At 61.4% G+C, this 24,064-nt stretch overlaps 1 protein-coding gene across 3 annotated transcripts; it reads right to left on the minus strand.

Annotated features, from left to right (window-relative positions):
• Positions 1-345: 345 nt before the first annotated feature.
• On the minus strand, positions 346-16,932 carry B4GALT2 (beta-1,4-galactosyltransferase 2). Of its 3 annotated transcripts, none has more exons than XM_038414198.2 (7): positions 16,705-16,932; positions 11,006-11,369; positions 7,276-7,511; positions 6,312-6,502; positions 5,730-5,852; positions 2,972-3,076; positions 346-2,358 (listed from the first exon to the last, which is right to left on the minus strand). In XM_038414198.2, the coding sequence occupies exons 2-7, from the start codon at positions 11,322-11,324 to the stop codon at positions 2,208-2,210; spliced, it is 1,125 nt and encodes a 374-aa protein (XP_038270126.1). In that variant the 5' UTR covers positions 11,325-11,369; positions 16,705-16,932; the 3' UTR covers positions 346-2,207. The 3 variants fall into 3 exon arrangements, with proteins under 3 accessions (XP_038270126.1, XP_043376180.1, XP_043376181.1); XM_043520245.1 differs by lacking the exon at positions 16,705-16,932 and adding an exon at positions 13,692-13,715; XM_043520246.1 differs by lacking the exons at positions 2,972-3,076; positions 16,705-16,932 and adding an exon at positions 13,692-13,809.
• Positions 16,933-24,064: the final 7,132 nt, after the last annotated feature.

Raw genomic sequence — 24,064 nt, forward strand, 5'->3', positions numbered from 1 at the left:
GCCACTGGCAATAAAGCTACTTTCTGATACGACTCCCTCTGGCTGCTTCTTGCTAGGACCTGCCCCCACCCCAGGCCTGAGGAGTTGGGGGGAGGGCGGGCTTGGCTGGCTCACAGACCCTGGGGGCAGAAGACGGCCCTGCCCCACAGGCAGATTTGGAAGTTACTAGGGTCCCCCAGCCCAGAGTGCAGCTGGGGGGGCTGGACAGGGCTGCAGGATTGGCTCCCCCACCCTGGCTTTAACCAACACGAAGGGGGCCCAGGTCTGGGGTGGGGGCATAGGATATAATTACTCTACCCCCTGCCCAGCCTCTGTCCCCTTCCCCTGACTCCACATTACAGTCTCTGAATTTTTGAAACTTTATTAAATACAAAAGTCTGGTCGCTGGGACCAAAGGCTGCAGTCAGGAGACGCTCAAAACAGGCCGAACATTCAAATGTACAAAAGTCAGCGGTGCCCTGGCCTGGGCCTGCTGCCTTCCCTGCCCCCCCAGCGTACAGAGGGAACATCACCGCTGCGGGAGGGGGCAGGCACCCCAGCCAGGCACTGGTTGCTTCTCTCTCATCGCTCCAGGATAGGGCTGGGACCAGGCTATGACTCGGGGGGGGGGAGAGCAGTGGTATGTGGCAGGGCTTGGGGGGCAGCAGTACAGGGGAGGGGAGTTGGCAGGGTGCTGTGCCCCCCACCTCCTGGCAGTCAAGGTGGTGCTGATTCTTTGCCCCCTGGCAGTGTTCTCGCACGCAGCGGGCTTGGGGCCCAGCTGGGATAAGCAGCGAGGGATGGGGCCATGTCTTGGGGGGTGGACAGGTTAAACTATACATAGAGGTCCATGCCAGTGCAATGGCCCTGGGGTGGAGAGAGGGAGGGAACCCCATAGGGCTCTGCCCCCCCCCACCAGCTCCTGCCCCCCAGGGTCGGCAGTGCCCATCCCCACCAAGGAGCCTCCCCTTCCTATGGCACCAGGCAAACTAGTTCTGGAGATCGTATCCGCCCCCTGCTGAGGCCGAGGCCCTGGCGAAGAGCTGGGCTGGAATGTTCCGTGTTGGAAAAGGGCCCTTGGGGGTGCAGCACCAGGCGCGGCTGGAGTCAGCGGGTGGGGGAGGCACAGGGCTGTCTGGCAGGAAGCACCAGGGGACAGCGTGCGAGGGGCTGGGTCCAGGCTTGCATTGCGCCCCCGCCCACAGCTGGGGATATACACAGAGCCGCCAACCTTCCTTCCACAAGCAGCCATTTTGGTGTGACCCACCTCCCCAGGCTGCGAGACGCCTTTCCCTGCTCAGTGGAGCACCCACACGGGGGGGTTGTAGGGAGTGAGGGGGGAAGACAAGGGCTCCCCCCACTTTGTGACACCCTCAGCGCGGCCCATCGGCAGGGCCAGGATGGGAATAGTCCCTTTGAAGCCTCTCAGGGATACAGTACATCCACAGACCCAGCCACAGCGTGCAGAAGGGGCCAGCCCATGAGCCCCTGGTATGGGGAAAACTGAGGCACAAAACTTGCCCAAGTTCTGCCCCTGGGGCAGAGCTGAGATTAGGACCCAGGTGTCCTGGCCTGGGCTCTAAGCACTAGCTGACACAGCTGAGGAAGACAGCGAGAGGGGCTGCGTCTGTGCTCAGAGCCCTATGCCCCGCTGGGAGCAAGGCATCCACAGTGCAGGACAGGAGGGGGAGCAGGTGGCAGGGGGCCAGGCGGAGGGCACTGGCCCCTCTCCCAATCACACTGCCCCACAGGAGCCCTGCGAGCACCCACAGAAACGAGCCCTGGCCCAGCTAGAGCTGCCGCCGGCCCAGACTGAGCCGGTTGGGGCAGCAATGGACCCTGTGGGTGACACACCTGGCCAGGACCACAGCGCAGAGCATCTCCTGCCCCAGGAAGCTGCAGGAGGAGTTCAGTGCTTGGATCTCCTCGTCAAGGGCTGGGGTTTGTTAGCCAGAGCCTGAAGCTCTCACAAACCCCTGGCTAGGGCCATCTTGGATAGTGGGGGGCTGCTGCATTGTCCCCGGCCCGCGGGGCAGGGCTAACCACCGCGCTGTGAGGGGGGATTCTGGGGCGCAGCCACATCCAGAAGGCAGAAAGAGTGGGCCGAACACGTCCTGGTTCGATCCGAACCCCCGGACCAGGGCAAGGCGGTTCCGCATCCAGCCAGCCCAGGGCACAGAGCCTCCCCTGCTAGGGCACGGCCAGCTCCCGTGGGCTGGGGGAAGGTGCTAGCCTCGGGCCGGGCGTGGGGGCGGCTTGCCGATGTCCACTGTGATATTCGTGTACATGGGCCGGCGCGTCACCTCCACCAGCTGGTACTGTAGGGAACTGATGCCGTCCCGTTTCATTGTCACCTTGGTGTTCTGGATCTTGGTGAACCTGCCAGAGGTGCAGAGAGGTGTGAGCGGCACGCTGAGCTCTCCCCGGCCAGCAGTAGCCCCAAAGGGCACAGCCCTGGGTGGCCCTTGCGGCTGTGGTCCCTGCCTGGCAATGCCAGCCCAGGGTGAGGAGCCCAGTGCCGCACAGCAGGGCTTCCCTCACACCCAGCCAGAGAGCACCAGTTGTGCAAAGGAGCACGTTCACCCAGGGGTGGGGGAAACTGAGGCACAGAGAAAGGGGCGGGGGTGCGACTCCAAGGCCAGGCAGTGAGTCAGTGGCAGAGAAGGGAAGAGAACCCAGGCATCCTGGCTCCCAGCACCACACCCCAGGGTTTACTCAGCGGCTGTCCTCACCATCTGCTGCCTGCTGACGTGCCCATCTGGAGGCAGAGCCGGCTCCCCTGGCCCCTCTCCAGCGGCCTCAGCTAGGCAGGGTGGGGTCCGAGCCTGAATGATCCCATGGCCTGGAGAGGGCTCTTGGATGGTATGAGGGGGAGCTTTCCTAGGCAGGCTTCCCGCAGGCAATGCCAAGCCATGGAGCCCAGGCAACACATGGGGCATTGGTGGCGGTGACCAGCTGGGGGGCTCGGGGCAGGCTGAGCCCGGGGTCTCACCTCTGTGGGTTGGGCTCGTTGTGTTTGTCACGCTCATGTTTGATCATGCGGTACCTCCCAATGCGGGCGTCGGGGCGCGACACCTTCATGCCGTTCAGAGAGATCCTGGGGACAGAGTGAGCCGAGCTGGCAAGAGGGGCACAGTTTGGGCCAGCTGGGATCTGGCACCAGCCCTCTGCCGTCGCTACAAGCAGCAAGGGATTGGACCCCTATGCCCCCCCCCAGCCTGATAGCAACTGGCCTGAGCCCCTCCACAAGTCCACAGGGCCTGTGCCCCTCCCCACTGCCCGACCCCACGGGAAGCGGGCCCAGCTGGCACCAGGGCTCCTGCCGCTCCGAGCGTGACCAGGGAGCGGAGCAAGGGCAGATGCTGCTGTCTGCTCAGGGAGATCGCCATGCCCACAGGCCCCATCTGCACAACCACTGGGATGCCAGCAGGGGGCAGTCCCAACCAGGGCCCTGGAGCAGGACCGCACTGCTGAGCGGGGTGATGCCAAATCCAGGGGCTTTCAAATACGTTTCTTTGTGATCATCCTGATTGACATGAACTATGAAATTAAGTCAACCTGCGTGCCGCAGCCAACGCTCCCCGCCCGCCCGCCTGCACCACAGCCGACGCTCCCTGCCTGCCCGCGCGGCCTGTGACGAAGCGGGACTGTTCTTAACGTTTCCTCTGAATATTGTTGGGGTGCCTCAGTTTCCCCTATGCAGTTCTTAAGTATCTAGGTGGAGGGATAAGGGTGTATGATCGTTGCAGAGCCCTGGAGGGCAGGTGTGTGCAGGGGTCTGGACACAGAACAGCCGACATCCTGTTTCCTGGCAGCTGATGGCCTGGGCCCTTCCCCCCTGCAAGGTGCGAGCTGAAGGGTTGGAGAACAAAGGACTCCGGTGACCTTCTGGTCCAGGAAAGGGACAAAGCCAGGAGGAGCTGGAGGGAGGCAGTTGGGGCTGGTTGGGGACATGGAGTGAAATGCAGACGTGCCCCCCAGAATGGACCCAGCTGAGGGGTCCTGTTCTCTGCACCTACAAGCTGCAGTTCTGGTCTCCCATGTTTATTTAAGAAGGCTGAATTCAAACTGGAACAGGTACAGAGAAGGGCTACTAGGATGATCCGAGGAATGGAAAACTTGTCTTATGAAAAAAGAAAAGGAGGACTTGTGGCACCTTAGAGACTAACAAATTTATTAGAGCATAAGCTTTCGTGAGCTACAGCTCACTTCATCGGATGCATTTGGTGGAAAAAAACATCCGATGAAGTGAGCTGTAGCTCACGAAAGCTTATGCTCTAATAAATTTGTTAGTCTCTAAGGTGCCACAAGTACTCCTTTTCTTTTAATCTCAACTCAGTAACTACAGCCCACCCGCCCTTGCTTTAACACAGCCCCGTTCAATACCAAACACAGTCTGACGGGCTTCTTTCTTCTGGGGTCTCCAGCCACCAGGGTGGGTTTCAAGGGTTGGGTTTTGTGCATTTTAACTGACCTCCAATTTCCATCCAAATCCAGTTTGAGTCCAGCCAGGAGTAAAACGTCACCACTGAGCAAACCAGAGCTGTGTCCCTCCCCATGTTCTAACCCGGGGCATTGCTGACAGTAGCCCCGGGCTGAGCGGGAGGCTCTCTGGGGTTACAAAGCCACATAGTCAGTGCTGGCCCCACACCAATGGACAAAGAATTCAAATGGACCAATGCAAACCACGACTGAACCCGAGGATTTCAATCAACCCACCCTGCTGCCGAGTGGCCTCTGGGCGCAAGTCATAGCCACCTAGAGCCAGCCGCTGCAGGGAGCTGCTGGCCTAGGGAATGAGACTCACCCAGACCCAACCACTTCACAAGCACTCCCTGATCCATCAGCGGCAGCTTCTCCGTCTGCTCCATGCCCAGCCTGGTGCCAACACACTGGCACAGCCCCTCTCCCCACGTGCCCCCATCCCAGCTGCGTCTTGGACCCAGTACTACGCGGTGGCTTTGCCCCGTGGCAGCACTAAGCCACATCTCCACCTTGACAGCATCTATGTGGCCACCGAGGCGACAAGTCCGGCAAGAGCTCGCAAAGCGCCAGGGCAGCAAGATCAGCTTGGGGGCAGATCCTGCACCAGGCCCACCAGAGATGCCAACAGGGCGCACGCAGCTGGGCCTGACCAGCCCCTCCCAACGTAAGGCAGGGCACAGCAATGTGACGCAGCCATGCCGCACCACCGAGGGCACGGGCGCGTGAACTGCCAGGCAGCTCAGCGGGGCTCGCCAGGCCGGCACACTGGGCTGGCTGCACTGCTGGCTCCTCTCCCTGGCAGTGGGACAGACAGAGACTGCAGAAATGGTGCCTCCCCTCCACCCCCGGAGCTGAGCGCTCCACCCCGCCGCCTGGCACAGGTGCAGCGCACAGGCCCTGCTGGTGGAGGCAGCAAGCGGCAAGCCGAATGGCAGGCAGGACCCAGGAGCCCTCTCTGCCCAGCCCGCTCCATGGGGCCCCAATGCAAAGCAGCCGCGTTCTGGGCCAGGCCTACAAACGCCCCCAGTCAGCCTGTCCATCCTGAGTCCGGCCGCAGGGGGGCAGAGCGCTGCAGGTCGGGACCTGTGACATCCGTGGGTGGGGCTGCCTGGGAGCCCGACCGACGGGAGGTGCTTTGGGAGCAGGTGTCTGTTTCAGGGCCTCACGGTTGGGCTCCAGGCCCTCCAGCCGCAGTGGAGGGCTGGGCTCTGGGCTGGCACAGTGGCACTGAGGGGGAGCACACGCAGCACCGGGGGGTCACCCACCGGTTAAAGATGTCGTCATCCTCGCCTCCCCAGCCCCAGTACTCGTTGGGGAAGCCGTTGATCTTCAGGAACTGGGACCTGCTCAGGCCTGAGACACCCCCAAAGTAGCCAGCGTACGGCAGCCTGCAGGGACAAGCAGCAGCTGTGTCAGCGCGGGCACGGGCAGGCCAAAGGAGAGCCGGGGGCAGTGCTCTCTGCCCCCCGGGCGCTGTCTGGGCTCTGCTCTGGCTCAGGAAGGGGGCCAGGCTCCCAGGGACCGAGAACCTGCAAGGAAAGCTGCTGCTAGCCCACCAGCCCCCGTCTCCCTCTCCCCCGCTTCTCTGCCAAGTGGCGCCCCTTGCCCCTCTGCAATGCCCAGCATGGCACCTCCGCCACCTACTCCCACACCCCTGCCCTGCTGCCCCCATGCTCCCCACAGCTCCAGGGCACGCGCCACCCCTCCCACTTAAACTCCCTCCCAGAGAGCCACCTCCTTGCCCGCTGAGCGCGGCCCTGCACACTGGGCCAGGGCTGGCCCACACCACGGCAGGTGCCTGGGGTCCAACCCCTGCCAGCTCCATCCGCGGCCCCCCCGGCACTCGCCTGAAGCTGAACTTGTCCATGGCGATGGCGAAGTGCCGCGGCTGCTCATAGCAGCGGTACAAGTTGCGGTCGTCCATGGGGACCAGGTCCACGTCGCTGAAGACGAAGCAGTCGTAGTCATCCTCGTCCTTCAGGGCCTCCAGGAAGCCCACGTTGAGCAGCTTGGCCCGGTTGAAGGTGTCCTCGCCGTACTGCGCAGGGGTGGAGGGACAAGCGTTGGGGGGGCTACCAGGCCAGCGCCAGCCGCCTGCCCCCCCAGCACTCCTGCCCTACACACTCAGATGCTTAGCCCAGCTGTACGAATAGCTCTGCCCCACCGGCCCCCGAGCACCCCACTATGCTGCCCCGTTCCTGCACGCCCAGCTGGCCCCAGCATCACCACACCCCCAGACTGCGCTGTTCCGCCAGGGAGAGGCGCTAAAATTGCCCTTCCTGGAGGAAGCCACTGAGTGGGTAGAGATAGGAAAGGGCCCTCTGCTGCCAGCCCAGCCACGGGCCCTGCCCAGCAGCCTCATGTCCCCGGCTCGCCCTGCTTGGCTAGAGCCACCGTGACCACGGGCACTATCAGAGGGGCTGCGGGTCAGCATTGAGGGGCACCAGCTGGGCCGTGAGCGGAGCCAGGCCTCAAATCCAGCCGACAGGCCGGTAGGTCTCGGCCAGTCGCCACAGGCAAACAGGTCCATTTAGCGCAGCTCAACCCGGGGCACCCCTGGAACCCAGCCAGGGAGGGAGCCAAGCCAGCCGGGGGCAGAGGAGCAGCCACGTGGTCTGCCCTGGGCTCAGCCTGCAGGGTGCACAGAGCCAGCCCCGAATACGCCATGCACAGGCCAGACTGCAGGGCCCTCCTTGGGGGGAGGGGGTGAGTTCTGCCGGGGCTCAGCCTCCCACTGGGAATAGGAGAACCCTGAGCTGGGCCCCTGACATCTGGGGGAGGGGCTGTTGTCCTGCCCCCAGGCCCCCCCACCTGGTTGATGATGTAGATGCCATAGGCAACCTTCTGCCGGCGCAGGATGGGGTGCAGGTAGTGCAGCCAGTAGCGCAGGTGGTGCTCCCGGTGGCGGAAGGGGATGAGGATGGCGACCTTCTGGCGGGGCTGGCAGTCCGGGGGCACGTACTTGCCACCCTCCCTCACGTCTGGGTTCTCCCGCTGCACCCGCTCCATGCTCATGGGCGAGCTGAACTCGATGAGGAGCCGGCCAACTGCAGGGGATTGGGGGAGCTGGTTACCAGGTGCCCCCCACACAGCCGCTGGAGCAGCAGGCAGGGCTCACTGGCAAGAGGGGGTGCTGTGACACAGCTCTGCCAGTGCCCTCAGTCCTGACCCACAGCCCCCGGCAACCCCACCTGGGACTGGCAGTGCCCTAGGAACCGGATGCAATCACTTCTGACGGGGTAACGGTGAACCCACTGGCATCAGGAATGCAAAGCCCCCAGCCCTGATGCCCAGGTGAATTGGGTGTGCCCAGGGACCCCCCCGGGCCAGGCTCCCTCTCCCCTACCCCCCACCCTTGGGTGCAGGGCTGCTCCCATGTCAGGGCAGCAATGCCCCACCCCCCCACAAGCCTATTAGCAGCCCCAGTAACGAGTAGTCAGTGCCAAGGTGCTGGGAGAAGGGACCTGGCGTCAACACCTTTGCAGACCTGCCTCGATCCCGCCGTGCAGCGGGGCTGGACGGAGGTAGCAGTACGGGCTGAGGAGACAGTCACCTGCCAGGACTCTGACCTCTGCAGCGCTCCCCACGGCTATGGCGATTTCACAGGGCGAGCCCCGAGGGGACACGTGGGGCCAGTCGGGGCCTAGCCAGAAAAGGCCCAGCCCGGCCACGTGCCAGCAGGGTTAGCTTCCAGCATGTGCCAGTGAGCCTGGCTGGTGCTCCTAGGGACTGCGCCCTGGCAGCACAGCCAGCACTTGGCAATAAGTCCCACAACACACTTCAGGCTTGCAGCTGGCAGTGCCCTCACCCCGATGGGGCCTGTGGCAAGATGGGCACACCGGGCAGGGAGCTCAGTGCTGGGCACTGCAGGGGGGAGCCATGGTACAGGCAGGGCTCTGTACCCTAGCTGGCTTCAGGCCTGCTCCACTCGACCCTGGCAGGCGGCCTCCTGCCCAGCACAGGGGCTGGTCTCATGGTGCCGACCCCAGCGTGGGGCATGGGGGAATCTGACATGCCCATGGGGCCACAGCTGTGAGCCTCTGCTGGCTCGGGGCACGGCCAGGGACTGGGAATGGCTAGGAAGCCAGATCCCAGGTGGCCCCCAGGCCACTCCCAAGGCTGCGCAGGGCAGTCACCCGCCCTCACGGCCGCAGGGCAGCAAAAGGAGGCAGCTGGCAGCCCTGGAAAGTTAGTCCCAACCCCACTGGCCCAGGCCAGCATCAGCCACACATGGGCATGCCCAGCCCAGCCCAGCCAGCTCCCCGCTCTCCCCAGCCCAGCCAGCCCAGCCCTGACCCGCCCCACCCAGCTCCCTGCCCTGCCCCAGCCAGCTCCCTGGCCTCCCCTGCCCCAGCCCCGCCCTGCCCCACCCCATCCAGCCCCCACCCTGCCCTGGCCAGCTACCCCATCCAGCTCCCCACCGTGCCCTGCCCTGGCCAGCCCTGTCCCAGCCAGCTCCCTGCTTGGCCCTGCCCCAGCCAGCCCAGCCTCGCCCCGGCCAGCTCCCTGGCCTCCCCTGCCCCATCCAGCCCAGCCCCGCCCCACCCCATCCAGCCCCCACCCTGCCCTGCCCTGGCCAGCCCTGTCCCAGCCAGCTCCCTGCTTGGCCCTGCCCCAGCCAGCCCAGCCTCGCCCCGGCCAGCTCCCTGGCCTCCCCTGCCCCATCCAGCCCAGCCCCGCCCCACCCCATCCAGCTCCCCACCCTGCCCTGCCCTGGCCAGCCCTGTCCCAGCCAGCTCCCTGCTTGGCCCTGCCCCAGCCAGCCCAGCCTTGCCCCGGCCAGCTCCCTGGCCTCCCCTGCCCCAGCCCCGCCCTGCCCCACCCCATCCAGCCCCCACCCTGCCCTGGCCAGCCACCCCATCCAGCTCCCCACCCTGCCCTGCCAGCTCCCTGCTTGGCCCTGCCCCAGCCAGCCCAGCCCAGCCCAACCCCACCCCAGCCCAGCCTGCTCCCCGCCCTGCCCTGGCCAGCCCCATCCCAGCCCAGCCAGCTCCCCTCCCTTCCCGCTCCCCACCCTCCTCTGGCCCAGCCAGCCCAGCCCCATCCAGCTCCCCACCCTGCCCCTCCCCACCCTGTCCAGCCCTGCCCCATCCCAGCCAGCTCCCCGCCCTCCCCCAGCCCAGCCAGCCCAGCCCCAGCCAGCTCCCCAGCCATCCCAGCCCCACCCTTTCCAGCTGTAAGGGACTGCGGAAGACTTTGTTATGGCCTAGCCAGGGAACTTTTGCTTTCTCGAGCCGAGCGGCTACTGTGGGACATACACAGCTGCTTCGCTATTGTAGGGGAGAGATCTTGAAGGACACAGCTGCTTTGCATGGCCCTTCGCCAGGTAGTAGAAAGCCCCCCTTTAAGAAGCACCTAATTCTATGTTCATGAGCTGTTTCTGTCTCGTGCTTATTAACGCCGACTGTCGGCCCCTCCGTCGGACCCCGTCCCAGGCAGAGCTCCGGTGCGCTGGGCTCCCCGCCTTCGTGACTGCGACGCTCGGAGTCCCCGTTGCGGGTGGGTCACTAACCTTCAGTAAAAGCCAATAACTCACAGCTGTGCGTAAGCCTCGGTTTCTCAGAGTCCCCCTGCCGGACCTGTGGGGCTTCGAGCACCGTGGCCCAGAACACCAGCTCCCCACCCTGCCCTGCCCTGGCCTGGCCAGCCCCCCGCCCCACCCGCTCCCCAGCCTCCCCCAACCCGGCCAGCCCCCCGCCCCAGCCCAGCCCCACCCGCTCCCCAGCCTCCCCCAACCCAACCAGCCCAGCCCCACCCGCTCCCCAGCCTCCCCAACCCAACCAGCCCAGCCCCACCCGCTCCCCAGCCTCCCCAACCCAACCAGCCCAGCCCCACCCGCTCCCCAGCCTCCCCAACCCAACCAGCCCAGCCCCACCCGCTCCCCAGCCTCCCCCAACCCAACCAGCCCAGCCCCACCCGCTCCCCAGCCTCCCCCAACCCGGCCAGCCCCCCGCCCCAGCCCAGCACGACCCACTCCCCAGCCTCCCCCAACCCAACCAGCCCCACCCCAGCCCCAGCCTCCCCCAACCCAGCCAGCCCCCAGCCCAGCCCCACCCACTCCCCAGCCTCCCCCAACCCAACCAGCCCAGCACGACCCACTCCCCAGCCTCCCCCAACCCAACCAGCCCAGCCCCACCCGCTCCACAGCCTCCCCCAACCCAACCAGCCCAGCCCCACCCGCTCCACAGCCTCCCCCAGCCCCACCCACTCCCCACCCTCCCCCAACCCAGCCAGCCCCGCCCTGGCCCAGCCCAGCCCAGCCAGCCCCGCCCCACCCGCTCCCCACCCTCCCCCAACCCAACCAGCCCCACCCCACCCCACCCCAGCCCCACCCGCTCCCCACCCTCCCCCAATCCAACCAGCCCCACCCCAGCCCAGCCCCACCCACTCCCCACCCTCCTCCAACCCAGCCAACCCCACCAGATGCCCGCCCTGCCCCACCCCAGTCAGCTCCTGACCCTCCCCCAGCCCAGCCCAGCCCCACCCCGGCCCCATCCCAGCCAGCCCAGCCCAGCCCAGCCCCCCGGCCCCAGCAGCTCACCTAAGCCAGGTGGCACCTCCTGGCAGGGCAGTAAGGGCTTCTCAGTGCTGGAGTGGTTGGCACTGGGGGCCGGGTCAGCGCCCGCCGGCCCACAGCTGGGGCCGGTGCCGTTGGGCTGGGAGGAGCTGGAGGAGGGCTGGGCCTGGGAGTTCCTGCCACTGAAGCGGCTGAAGAAGTCCAGGTGCTGGGCGTAGACGTCGAAGTAGAGAATCATGATGATGACAAAGTGCAGCAGACACAGCAGCAACACGGCCTTGCAGATCCTCTCCAGGGTCACCCCCAGGAGCAGCCTGGTCATCTTCTGGGCACTGGCGGGCATGCATGTGCGCCGAACGCCGGGGCGGCTCCCACCAAGGCACCGGTCCTGCCCAGGGGACACCAACAGTCAGGACAAGGCCCCTGCACCCCAGGGAGCCCCTGCACCCCACACAGCCCAGGGAGAGATCGGGTCCCCACGTGTCCTGTAACCCGGTGCCCCGTCTGGACACATCCAGCCAGCGTACGAGCGTGCCCCAGCTCAGCCACTCCGACTCCAGCTGCTTGTTACTCCCCAGCCCCATGCTGGTCTCCCCCAGCGAAGTGACCCCAATGCCCTCAGGCCCGCCCAAGCCGTCTGCCTTGACGTGCCCAGCCCTCTCCTGGGGCAGAAAAAACTCTTAGGTTTGTTGCTCCTGCGCAGAGACAAAAGCCTGGCTCCCCAAGTTCCCGATCCTGCCCACTCCCAGCCAGCCCTGCACTGGGAACCCCGTTTATGAACATAGAGGATTTTAGGGGAATTCAAGCACCAGGGATAAAGACAAACCAGCTACAAGCAAATCGGAGTCACATGCTTCCGAGGGGCTCGGACTAAACTCTGCAAGCTACAGCCTGAGGTCTTACAGGTCCTCTTTCCAGCCATGGCCGGCTCTCTGCCAAGGCCTGCCACAGCAGCAGGAGGGGCCGGGCAAGGAGCTGGGGGCGCACCTCTAGTCAGGCCCCAGAGATACCAAGCCCCCTGGCAGAACAGCCCATCCTCCTCAGCTCGCACGCACTCCGGCCCCTCGCGTCCATCCAGCCATGGACGCCAAGACCTCGGCTCATCCCAGCTTCCCAGACACATTGTTCTGTCCCGCGCACAGGGTGAGCTCCCGCTGGTCGCCCCTTCCTCGGCATGCGGCTGGAAAGGGGGCACCCACTGGCTTTGGGCACACTTTGGTGTAACTTCGCTGTAGACAGGGAGCCAGCCACCTTCCCCCTCCCGTCTGGGAGAAAACCTGCTCCTCTGGGCTGTGATGGGGGCGTCACTCTCTGCCAGCTGGCGCCTCCTCCTGGCCGCACTGGGGCCTGGCTCGCGAAGTCAATGCCCCTTCGCTGTCCCTCTGCTCCTGTCTGCAGCTCCTCTCGCCCCAGGAGCTGCCACGGCCTCAGGACACAGCCTCCAGCTAGGTCACACGCAGGATTTCCCCTTCTGGGGGCAGGAAAGTCCCTTCTCAAGAACAGCCTCAGGCAGTCTTCCTGTTCCCTGCCTCGCTGGTGCCAGGTCTCCAGGGGCTGGGCGCGCCCCTGACTCTCGGTTCCAGCTCAGGGACCCTCCCGTCAGCAGCCAAGGCCTGTTCCACCCCAGAGCTTGCTGCATTTCCCAGAGCCCTTTCCTAGCCTGGCTCTCCCTTCCTTCCCTGCTGTCACTACTCGCCCTCCCAGCCTACATGTCTCTGCCACCTCCAAGCCCCCCCTCCACCCAGGGAGCCACTGCAGCCTTTCCCCACAGCCTGCTCCATAGGAAACGTCTTCTTCCAGGTAAGGCTTCCCTGTCGTCATTCCCTGCAGCCCCACTGGCTGGCTGGGCCCTTCAGGGCAGGCTTGGGAGGACCCCCCACCGCAGGGTCACAGACTTGAAAGCACAAGATCAGGAAGGAGCTGTATTCTCCCAGCTAGGGTATGAGCCCTCCTCACACCCACCCCCAGCCCTCCAGAGCGGGTACCAGCCCTCCCCGTGCCCACCCCCGGCCTGGCTGACTGGCTGAGCTCGGGAGAGCCCACGCTCACCTTGATGGCACCTCTCCACATGTCTGTCCCGTCACACCTGGAGCCCTGGCATACCGTGGGCACAGACACGGCTTCCAGCACTGCTGCAGTGGTCTCCAGATCACAGCCTTGGCTGAGGGCAGCCACTAGTGCCCCCAGCACAACCACTCCCAGCCCACCCTGCCCAGCCCCAAGAGAGATAACAGGCTGGCATCCAGAAGAATGTCTCTCCCAGAGAGAGACCAATACGAACGGTGGGGGGAGGAGAGGAACAGAGCCCACGGCATTGGAGGGGTGGGAGGAAGGGGGGACACAGAGCCTGTGGCATGGGGGAAGGGAGGAAGGAAGGGGGGACACAGAGCCCATGGCATGGGGGGGAAAAAGGGGGACAGAGCCCGCAGCGGGGAGGAAGGAAGGGAGGACACAGAGCCCGTGGCACACAGGGGGGAGAGGAGGAAGGAAGGGGGGACACAGAGCCCCACTAGTCTATTCAGAGTCAGCTGGGCAGGGGAGTCACCAGCTTGCTTGCGCCTCCCCAACTCCTGCCCGTCCCCTTGGCAGACCCCAGGTGTTCACCTCAACAGGGCAGCCCTGCAACCCACAGCTGGCCGCACGGGCAGGTCACAGAACCCGGGGGCAGTTTGCCAGACAGCGCCCAGGGCCCCGATTCCCTTTCACGTGCCTGTGGGGCTGCGCTGCTCCAGGAGCATTTCATGGGGAGCAATGTCTCTGCAGTTGGTTTGGAACTACATCTTCCTTTTTATACGCCTTCCCGGCCACCCCGTTCCCAGGGCCCACAGGAGCCGCCTGCCTGGAAAGGGATCTCATCAGGCCACACTGGAAATGAGCCAGGCTAGGAACTGCTGGCACTTCCACAAAGAACCTGCATAGCAGAAAGTGCCCCTAAGACACAGAGCCTGTACTGAGCAAGAGAGAAACACCCCTTCTTTACCGGCAGGCTGAGGTGTCCGCTGGGTACGCCTAGGAACAAAGAACGCCGGCCGTATCTACAGGAGAGGGGACTCGATCCTGGGGAGCCGGGACTCTGAAAATGATTCGGGGGCGGGATCAGCTGAACCTGAACCTCAGTGCGAGGCTGAGAGAATCGGAGCTAATGGGACCCTGGGGTGCATAAACAGGGGAATCTCGAGTAGGAGCAGAGAGGTTCTTGTACCATGTTTGGCCCTGGTGCCACCGCCGCGGGAATCCTGTGTCCAGGGCTGGTGGCCACAGTTCAGGGAGGATGTTGATAAATTGTGGAAGGGTCAGAGAAGAGCCATGAGAATGAGGAAAGGGATGGAAACCCTGTGAAGGACACCATTTTTCAGAGTGAGGGTGGATTCTCTGTCACTAGCAAGTATTAGAAAAACGTCCAGACTCAGTTTAATAGCTCTGCTCTAGGAGTTATCGGCTGGTGAGACACAGGAGGTCAGACCAGCTGATTACAATGGTCCCTTCTGGTTTTGGGATCTATGACTCTAAACACAAGTGAACTTTGCTAAGGACCCGAGCAGCTCTGCCTCCCACCCCACAGCATCCACAAGCCAGTTGCCTTCCTATTTTACCTTTCTTTAATTTAAATTAAATTTTTTTTAAAGGCAGCAATTCAGTCACTGGGGCTGGAAACCCTGGGGTGTGGAAATGCAGAGTCAAGGGTGGCCCATCTGAGAAATTTTCTATTTCTTTCCCGTTGTCATGGAGCATGGGGGAATCTGGGCGCTGCACCCCCCCTCTTCCTGCGATTCCCCATGACTCTCAGCCAGCCAGTAAGACAGAACATTTAATGGATGACAAGAACACAGTCCCAAAGAGAGCTTGTTTGGTACAACCAGGACCCCTGATTCAGGTCCTTCTTGGGGGGCAGGGAGCTTAGAGCCCAGCCTTGGGATTCCCTCCATTTCCCCAGTCCACTCCCAACTCAAAACCCCCTCCAGCTGACTCCCCCAGCCTCCCCCCGGCTCCTCCTCCAGTCTTTGTCCAGTTCCCGGGCAGAAGGTGTCACCTGGCCCCAACCCAGCTCCTGGTTCAGGTGACAGGCTGAGGTATCGTCCCTCCAGTGAAGTCCCCCCCGCCATCCCATCCCCAATGCAGACAGTCCCAGGTCAATCCGCCCCACTCCCTGCTCCGTCACACCCCCCCTTCTAAAGTGTGTAGCTCAATCTAGCCATTAAGGCCTGGCCCAAGCAGGGTGTGCCCGCAAGCGGGAAAGGAGGCTGGGTGTGATTTGAAGAGGCCATTAATGGAGTTTGCTGCAGCTGAGCAGAGCCAGGCCAGTTACTTGTTGTGAATAATTGACTGGGTTAGTTCAGGCTTTTCCCCATTTGCAAACTGCCCGTGAAAACAGTGATTTTCAGTCAGTTCTCTGGGACTCAGAAACAGCTCAACTGGGGCTGCCGGCCATTCTGACCAGCCAGGACTGGTAGCCCAAGGCAGAAGTTTCCTCTTCTGCAGCCCAACTGGATGAGGGAAACTTTTGGACTAGCAAATACCTCTGTTGGAGCCCAAATACTGCCGGTCCCGTGTGAAGGCCAGGATCAGCAGCCACTCCCAGACAGAAACGCTGCTGGCACAAACATTGGCAGAGTGCAAATAAACAGGGTCATGCTTGGTCAGAATTCAAACCAAGCTTCCCTGCCGTGGGTGGCTGTCCTCCCTGCTCCGGAGTCGCCACGTGCGGGCAGATGGCAGGTGCATATGCCCACGTGTACCCGTTACCCAGAACGTGATTTGAGCTACCGTCCTGCACTTGTGGGTACCGCATCCAAGGGCCCCTCTAAGCTAGGCATGCTGCCTCCGGGGAGCCCCATTCAGACCTGGTAGCCTGACCCGCTTCCGCAGCCATGCTCGAAGCAGGGCCCCAGAGCAACGAAGGCTGCTGGGGAAAGGCGAGTTTCACACCAGCCCCCAGAGCAGCCAGTGCTGCTGGGTCCCAGGATCTGGGCGACAAGGTGGCTGGGGTCATCGCTTTTATATGACCGGCGTCTGTCAGAGGCTTGTCTCTCTCACCCGCAATCACCTCCCCCCGTCTCTGCCCGGTGCCCTCTGCTGAACCGACCCAGATGCCAGAGACAAGGAGCAAGTAGTGCCAGAGCAAAGCCCTGCTGGGAACCCGGCAAACCCCCTTATCTTCCCCGCGCGCGTCGCGTCCCAGCCCCCCAAGGCCATGAGCCAGGCTCCCTGCCCCCCGAGCCTGCATTGTTCGCACGGGAGCCCCCCGCTTCCAGCGCGCAGCCTCCTGCCTCGCCAAGCAGGGAGCCGGCCTGACCCCGGGCGCTGCCGCACCCGCCGGGCGCTGCCCGCGGCAAGGCCCCGCTCCCCGCCAGCGGCCCAGGCTCGGCCCCCCAAGGCCCCGCTCCTGCAGGGGCTGCCTGGGGGACTCTGCAGGAGCCATTTTGGGCGGGGTGGGATAAAGGCGAGGAGGAGCTAAACGGGGGGGGGGGCTGCCGGGGTCGGTGCTAGCCGGGGGGGCCTGAGCAGGGATCCCCCCAACACTAGAACAGCCCCGGGTTACAAACAGGGGCCCTGGGGCGCCGGGGAGCTGCGGGGACGGACGCGCTCGGCGCGCAGGACGCCCCGGGCAGACACGGGCCACCCCACGGGGGGGGAGGGAGGAGCTGGGGGCCCCGCCCAGCCCCCTGGGGCTGCTGACTATGGGGGGGCGGGTGATGGTCCGTGTCGGGGGGGGCCGCACTCACCGGTCCGGGTGTCGGGCGGCTCCGGGACGCGGCGGCTCCCCCGGCCCCGCCGGGCTCAGTGCGGGCGGCTCCGGCTCCTCCGCCAGCCCCGCAGCCCGGCCCCGTCAGCAGCGGCAGCGCCCGCCCCGGGCCACGGGGCGCCCATGGCGGGCTGCGGGGCCTCCCGGCCCGGCCCACTCCGCTCCGCAGCGACCAGGCCCGGCCGCTCCCGCACCGCAGCGCCGCCGCCCCGGGCCCCGCCCCCCGCACAGGCCCCGCCCCCGACCCGCCTCCACTGCCCTAGGCCCCACCCCCAGGACCAGCCCCACCCCGAGGCCCTAGGCCCCGCCCCCAGCCCAGGCCCCGCCCCCGATCCGCCTCCACTGCCCTAGGCCCCACCCCCAGGACCAGCCCCACCCCGAGGCCCTAGGCCCCGCCCCCAGCCCAGGCCCCGCCCCCGACCCGCCTCCACTGCCCTAGGCCCCACCCCCAGGACCAGCCCCACCCCGAGGCCCTAGGCCCCGCCCCCAGCCCAGGCCCCGCCCCCAATCCGCCTCCACTGCCCTAGGCCCCATCCCCAGGACCAGCCCCACCCCGAGGCCCTAGGCCCCGCCCCCAGCCCAGGCCCCGCCCCCGACCCGCCTCCACTGCCCTAGGCCCCACCCCCAGGACCAGCCCCACCCCGAGGCCCTAGGCCCCGCCCCCAGCCCAGGCCCCGCCCCCGACCCGCCTCCACTGCCCTAGGCCCCACCCCCAGGACCAGCCCCACCCCGAGGCACTAGGCCCTGCCCCAGCACAGGCCCCACCCCCAATCCGCCTCCCCCACCCTGGGCCCTGTCCCCGATCCGCCTCCGTGGCCCTAAGCCCCGCCCCCAGCACCAGCCCCGCCCCTGCTCCGCCTCCGCTGCACTAGGCCCTGCCCCGATCCACCTCGACTGCCCTAGGCCCCACCCCCAGGACCAGCCGCACCCCACCCCTGCTGCCCTAAACCCCGCCCCCAGGACAGGCTCCACCCCTGCTTCCGCTAGTCCCACCCCCAGGTCCGGCCCAGCCCCCACTCAGCCTCCAATGCTCTAGGCTCTGCTGCCAGGCCTCGCCCCGCCCCTGCTGCCCTAGGCTCTGCCCCCAGGACCAGCCCCACCCCCGCTTTCCCTAGTCCCACCCCTGCTGCACCCCCAGGACCTTCCCCGCCCACTCTTTCCATAGGTCGTGACCTCTCCACCCCCCAAAGACCAGCCATACCCCCTCCATCAATAGGCCCCACCTCCAGGCCTGGCAATGCCCTCGCTCCACCCCTGCCCCCTCACCCCATCCCTGCCCCCAACCCCCACCCCTTCCCTCAGTCCCTGCAGCGTCGGGCACCGCCCTTGCAATGGGACCCCCAAGGCTGACTCCTGGCAGGAACCCCCCCCTTGTCTGGGTACAGGGCCCTGGAGCTTGGACACCAATAAGCAGGGGCAGGGCAGTGCGGGGGCACCAGCAAGTGGGGGTGTGGTAGGACAGGGTGGAGGCACCAGGGGGACAAGTGTAGGTAGGCACCGCTGGGTGGTGGTGATGCAGGACGGGGGGCACCAAGGGTGTGGGTGGTGCAGGGAAGGGGCACCAGGGAGTAGGTGGGGTGGCATGACTGGGTGGGAGTGGGGCAGGGTGGGGGCCTGTGCACCAGCAAGTGAGCTGTGGGGCAGAGGGCCATGCCCTGGGGGTGGGGGCCTGGGCACCAACACCAGACTCCTGAGTAATAGACAAGAGGAATTAGAAACACTGGTGTACGACACCAAATGTGCTACTCATGGCGGAGGGAGTCCCCCAGCTGCAATGTTCAACTCTGGCTCCGCCCCACTTAGGAATGGGGGCTGGAGGTGTCATGGGCAGGCAAGTGGCCTTCAGCCTTGGAGACACCATCCCCTGCTCTGGCATTACTGCTACTGCAGGACAGGCTCCAGGGTGCTCCTGGGTCAATGTTCCCATACATCCCAAAATGCGAGAGGGCTTGGCTAGAGCACCCCAGTCAGACAGGGAACACGAGGAGCCGCTCCTCCAACATCCCACTGTGTAGAAAAATACCGTGTGTGATCATGGGGGAATTTCAGGTTGTGGGACACAAGCTACAGAGCTCAGTGGGCCAGTAGAAAACAGAACTTTCTACACAAACAGTATTGCAACCACCAAGAGCCAAGTTTGTATTAGACACACTGATAGGTTTCAGAGTAGCAGCCATATTAGTCTGTATCCGCAAAAAGAAAAGGAGGACTTGTGGCACCTTAGAGACTAACAAATTTATTTGAGCATAAGCTTTCGTGAGCTACAGCTCACTCCATCACACTGAATTCTTCACTGACCTAAAAAATTGATGGATGCAGGGTTGCTATAGCCAGGTGGGACTCAGGCATTAGACCAAACTGTCTAGTTCTGTGTATGATCAACAGCATCTCTCTCACCCCCAGAGGTTGGACCAATACACCCACCTTTTGTCTCTCTAAAAAATTATGGTTGCCAGGTGTGACGTTGCACTCCATCTGTTTATGGAAATATGCTTATAGAGTGTGAATATAATGTAACTGGAATATGCTTTACACAAAAGAACTTTGTAAGGTATCATTACAAAGCTTATAATCTACTGAGTGCGGTCATCCTATTTGTATGTATGTATGTATCATTCTTGTATCTGAAACTAGAAATATAAACTGTAACTCTAGGGTCCTATTGTAATTATGCAAAGTGTGAGTCATTAAATGGTGGTTTAGAACCTTGATGGTTCCCATTGACTAGGACAATGGGTTGTAGATGGTTTATTTACCTGCAAGCCTTATAGATGTGGAGACCAGCCTGTGGGTAATGAAGAATGAGGTCTTACAGTGACATGTGACCATGTCACCTGGTACTGGAATCCATCTTAAACCTAGTGCTTTTCCATTTAGGAGGGGTGGGGACCTAGAGAGACACAAGATTCCCACCTTGTGCCAAAGCTATAAAAGGGGGTGGAACAGAACAAAGTCAACTGCCACTCATAAGAAATCACCGAGTTACCATCTGAGCTGGAGCTAACAAGGGTTATACCAGGGGAAGGGATTGGGCCCAGACTAGGAAGGCATCTAGTCTGTGAAAGAAGCTTATTGGAACATCTCTAAAGGTGAGATTTACCTGTATTCAGTTTCTTAATGTATTAGGCTTAGACTTGCATGTTTTGTTTTATTTGGCTTGGCAACTTACTTGTTCTGTCTGTTATTACCTGAAACCACTTAAATCCTACTTTTTATACTTAATAAAATCACTTTTGTTTATTATTAAACCCAGAGTAAGTGATTAATACCTGGGGGAGCAAACAGCTGTGCATATCTCTCTATCAGTATTATAGAGGGCGGACAATTTATGAGCTTACCCTGTATAAGCTTTATACAGAGGAAAACGGATTTATTTGGGGTTTGGATCCCATTGGGAGCTGGGTGCTGGAGACAGGTAACCTGCTGAGTGGCTTAACAAGACAGGGTTCTGGAGTCCCAAGCCAACAGGGAAAAGGGCTCAGAGCTCATTGGGTAACAGTCCCAAGGGGGTTTCTGTGACCAAACCCGTCACACCTGGATGCTAACGACCACGAACTAAGCTCATTTGCAAGCATGGCAATGTCCCAACTGGTAATAGCCAGACTTGAACTTTAAAAGGGCCTGTTTCCCAAGGCTGAAAACAATCATAAGCAATGGTGGGTGACTGGGAGGACAAATGTCAACAAAACAGGTGAAGGCAAAGAACTGCTGAAGGACACAGCGTTCAACACCCAGAAACCAATTCTGCAATCATGACAGGTGCCTTCTTGGGTTAAAATAGGGGAGGTGAAGACAGCTGCTACCCGACCTCTTCCCACCTCACACCTAAACCAAGATGGAAAAATGAGAAGTTGGTAGCAATGAGTAGAAATTGGACGTTAGGAAATGCAGACAGCTGTTTGGGAAGCTAAAGGTATCAGTAAGGAATATGGCCTGGAGGGGTAAGGACTGAGAAGGAATCCCTTCAATAGATCAGGAACAAGCCAAATCCTAGCATTGGTCCGTGGCCAGTATTAGAGCAGGATGCTCAAATTGTCAATCACAGAAGTACTCAACTATTTCTCTTGTATATTTGGGAAGATGCAGGATGATGCATCTGTATCTAAGTGTGACAATGAAACACTTTCTAGTCCCTCAGGGACTAGGACGAATGCTAGACAGCAAGTATTAAAGTGAAACCTTTGGAATAACTTGCACCCAAACCTGTTAAAAGACTTGGCCGAGGAGCTCTCTAAATCCCTTACGTCATTTTGAACATGCTCCACCAGAGGGCTGAGGAAAAGCTAACACCGCACCACTATTGAAAAGGGGGGAAATGGGGTGACCCAGCAAGCTATAGCCCAGTTAGCCTGATGTCAGTCCAAGACAAAGTTAGGGCAAGACTGCTAGTGGGATGGAACCAGACAAGAATTCAAGGCTGGGAGTATGATCGGTTTAATCTACGGCAAGGGAGCTCGACGTTAGATATTAGAAACAAGATGGCTAACTCCCAGGGGAGTTACAATCTGGGGACAGGCGGGGAAGCCCCATCACTGGAGGTGTTTAAGAACAGGTTGGATAAACCCCAGTCAGGGATGCTCTAGGTTACTTGTGGCTGCCTATTTTGGGCCTGTATTTCAAAACTTGTGCTATGTTTCTGACACCCCCAGGAGAGTTTCAGCTCTGCCTAGCCTGCGTGATGGCCCATTAAGGACCATCAGTGATACAACTGACCCCTTGAGAGAAGGCAGACATGCCTTGTGACTCGGCAAGGCATGCAGGGGCATGCCTATGGACAGAACTGAGGCTTCTCCAAGCCACGTGCGAGTCAGCTTGCGTTGGAAACAAAGGGAGCACAGGCCGCAAGACTATACAAGGCAGCTGCATCTTCTCCATTTGTCTTCAATCCTGTTTCTTACCTCTGGAGTAACCACGCTACAAACGAAGCTCTGAACAAAGGACTGAATGACCCATCCAAGCTGTGGATGTGTCCAGAGGGATTTTCAAGCCAGCAAACTCACCAACATTGCTAAGAACCTGATCTATGGACTTTGAAGTCTTTGCATGCATGCAACTGTTTTACTATTTAGCATCTCTCTTCTTGTTCTTTTTTTCTTTATAATAAACCTTTAGTTTTAGATACTAAGGGATTGGCTGGCAGCGTGGTATTTTGGGTAAGATCCAAACCAATATTGAGCTGGTAACATGGTTGCCCCTTTGGGGTCAGAACATTTTGTATATGTGAGCAGAGTTATTTTAAATAACTTCTCACTGGACTGGACCTAGGTGCTGATTGGGGGCCAGAGACTGGAATGCAATAAAGGGGGCTGTGTGATTTCTTTTTTTCCTTCTTGATAACTAGTGTGGGGGATCAGAAGCGCAGTTTGTGACTGGTGGTGGTGGTGGGGGTTAACTTCATTGTTACCCACCAGCCTTGGGAGTATCTGCTCTCCCTTTTGCAGCTGTCCTGACCTTGGCATCTCCAGTGAGGGCTGCCCCAGGTACCATAGGTCACAATGGGGGATTTCACCTATCCCCGTATTGACTGGGTGCATGTCACCTCAGGACGGGATGCAGAGCGATAATTTCTAGACACCATTAATGACCGCTTCTTGGATTAGCTGGTCCTGGAACCCACAGGAGGAGAGGAAATTCTTGATTTAGTCCTAATGGAGCACAGGATCAGGTCCAAGAGGTGAATATAGCTGAACCGCTTGGTAATAGCAACCATAATATAATTCAATTTAACAACCTTGGGGGGGGGGGGAATACCAAAGAGATCCATCTCAGTAATATTTAACTTCAGAAAGGGGAACTACACAAAAATGTGGTAACTAGTTAAAAGGAAATTAAAAGCTGGAGTGACAAGAGTGAAATTCCTGCAAATTGCATGGAAACTACTAAAAAGCCCACAATAAAGGCTCAAACTAAATGTATCCCCAAAGCGAGGGGGGGGGCACAGTAGAGGAGAGTAAGACCAAAAAAATGCCACCATGGCTAAACAGAGCAAAAAGAGAGATGGTTAAAGGCAAAAATTGACTTCCTTTAAAAATGGGAAGTCAAATCCTACAGAGGAAAATAGAAAGGAGCAGAAATGCTGGCAAGACAAGTGTAAAAGTACAATTGGGAAGGCCAAAAAAGAATTTGAACAGCAACTAGCAAAACACACAAAAACTAAACACCAATTCCCCCCTCCCCCGCCTCAGAAGCAGGAAGCCTGCCAAACAATGGGGGGGAAGGGGGCAGCAGTGGACAACTGAGGTGCACTCAAGGAAGACAAGGCTGCTGCAGAAAAGCCAGGGGTGAAAGTAACTTAAAGGAGTTACCGGTATGCAGGGCCAGGGTCCTGAGCAGAGGCAGTGCCTCACCCAGAAGAGGTGGTGACTTTAAAGGGCCCGGGGCTCCAGCAGCAGCGGCTGGGAGCCCTGAGCTCTTTAAATCACTGCCCTGGGAGCCCCGGGGCCTTTAAATCATCGCCTGAGCCCCATGGTAGCTGCAATGGCGCCAGGAGCCCCAGGGCTCTGGCAGCAATTTAAAGGGCCCGGGGCCCCCTCGCTCTCGGCCCATCACGGTCACATCCCCAGCCTGGGGCAATGGGCAGCAGGACCTGGCCTTCCTCAGCCCCCCTGCTGGGACTGCCTGCATTTGCTCTCTTCCTGAGGCCCTCCAATAGCAGACAGGCTGGAGCTGCTGCCTGCCACTTCCTCTCACACTCAGGCTCCCCCCTCTTGCAGGAGTGCCCAGTTGCAGAGTAGGCATGCGGGCAACTCTTTGCCAAGGGGGGGGGGGGAAGAGGACGGGAAGAAAACTGCTACAGCTCCCAGCACCACATGGCCCTGCAGCTCCCCAGCCTCACCATACTGCAGCTGAATTATAGTAACCAGGGGGCTCCAAGTGGGGACAGCGATCCCAGCCACCCCCCACATACCCTCCTGGCTCAGAGCCCAGCCACTACCCATCTCCTGGCAGTGAACACCGGCAGAGGGGGCTACTACAGACTCTAGTGCCCAGAAAGCTATCTCCAGCCCGTGCCCACAGCTGCTGCTTGGGCCCCAGGCCAATGACACTGACCAGCCACTGGAGTAGGCAGAAGAGGTGCATCCAAAACAGAAGGCAGAGTGGCTCCAGTCCCAGAGTAGAGGCAGCCCCACTGCCTGAGATGGGGGGATCCAGGTCTGGCATGGGGCAGGCTGGCCATAGCCTTCCCCTGGGGGCACAGGGGGACTGCACCTTCCTAGCCTGGAGAGGGGCAGGTTGTGCCAGAGATGGTCCCTTCCCACCCAGAGCACAGCGGCTGGTTGTCTAGGGGCTCGCTGTGCTTTGAGCTCAGGGACACAGGTGGCTGCCACCCCACTCAGCAG

This window comes from Dermochelys coriacea, chromosome 8, assembly GCF_009764565.3.
Source record: "Dermochelys coriacea isolate rDerCor1 chromosome 8, rDerCor1.pri.v4, whole genome shotgun sequence".
NCBI lineage: Eukaryota > Metazoa > Chordata > Testudines > Dermochelyidae > Dermochelys > Dermochelys coriacea.

Excerpts from the sequence above, each read along its gene's own strand:
- B4GALT2 (XM_038414198.2), bottom strand. The coding sequence starts at position 11,324 with ATGCCCGCCAGTGCCCAGAAGATGACCAGGCTGCTCCTGGGGGTGACC. Across the intron at positions 7,512-11,005 it reads GGAGGTGCCACCTGGCTTAG|TTGGCCGGCTCCTCATCGAG; the intron begins GTGAGCTGCTGG and ends AATCCCCTGCAG. Across the intron at positions 5,853-6,311 it reads ATGGACAAGTTCAGCTTCAG|GCTGCCGTACGCTGGCTACT; the intron begins GCGAGTGCCGGG and ends TTGTCCCTGCAG.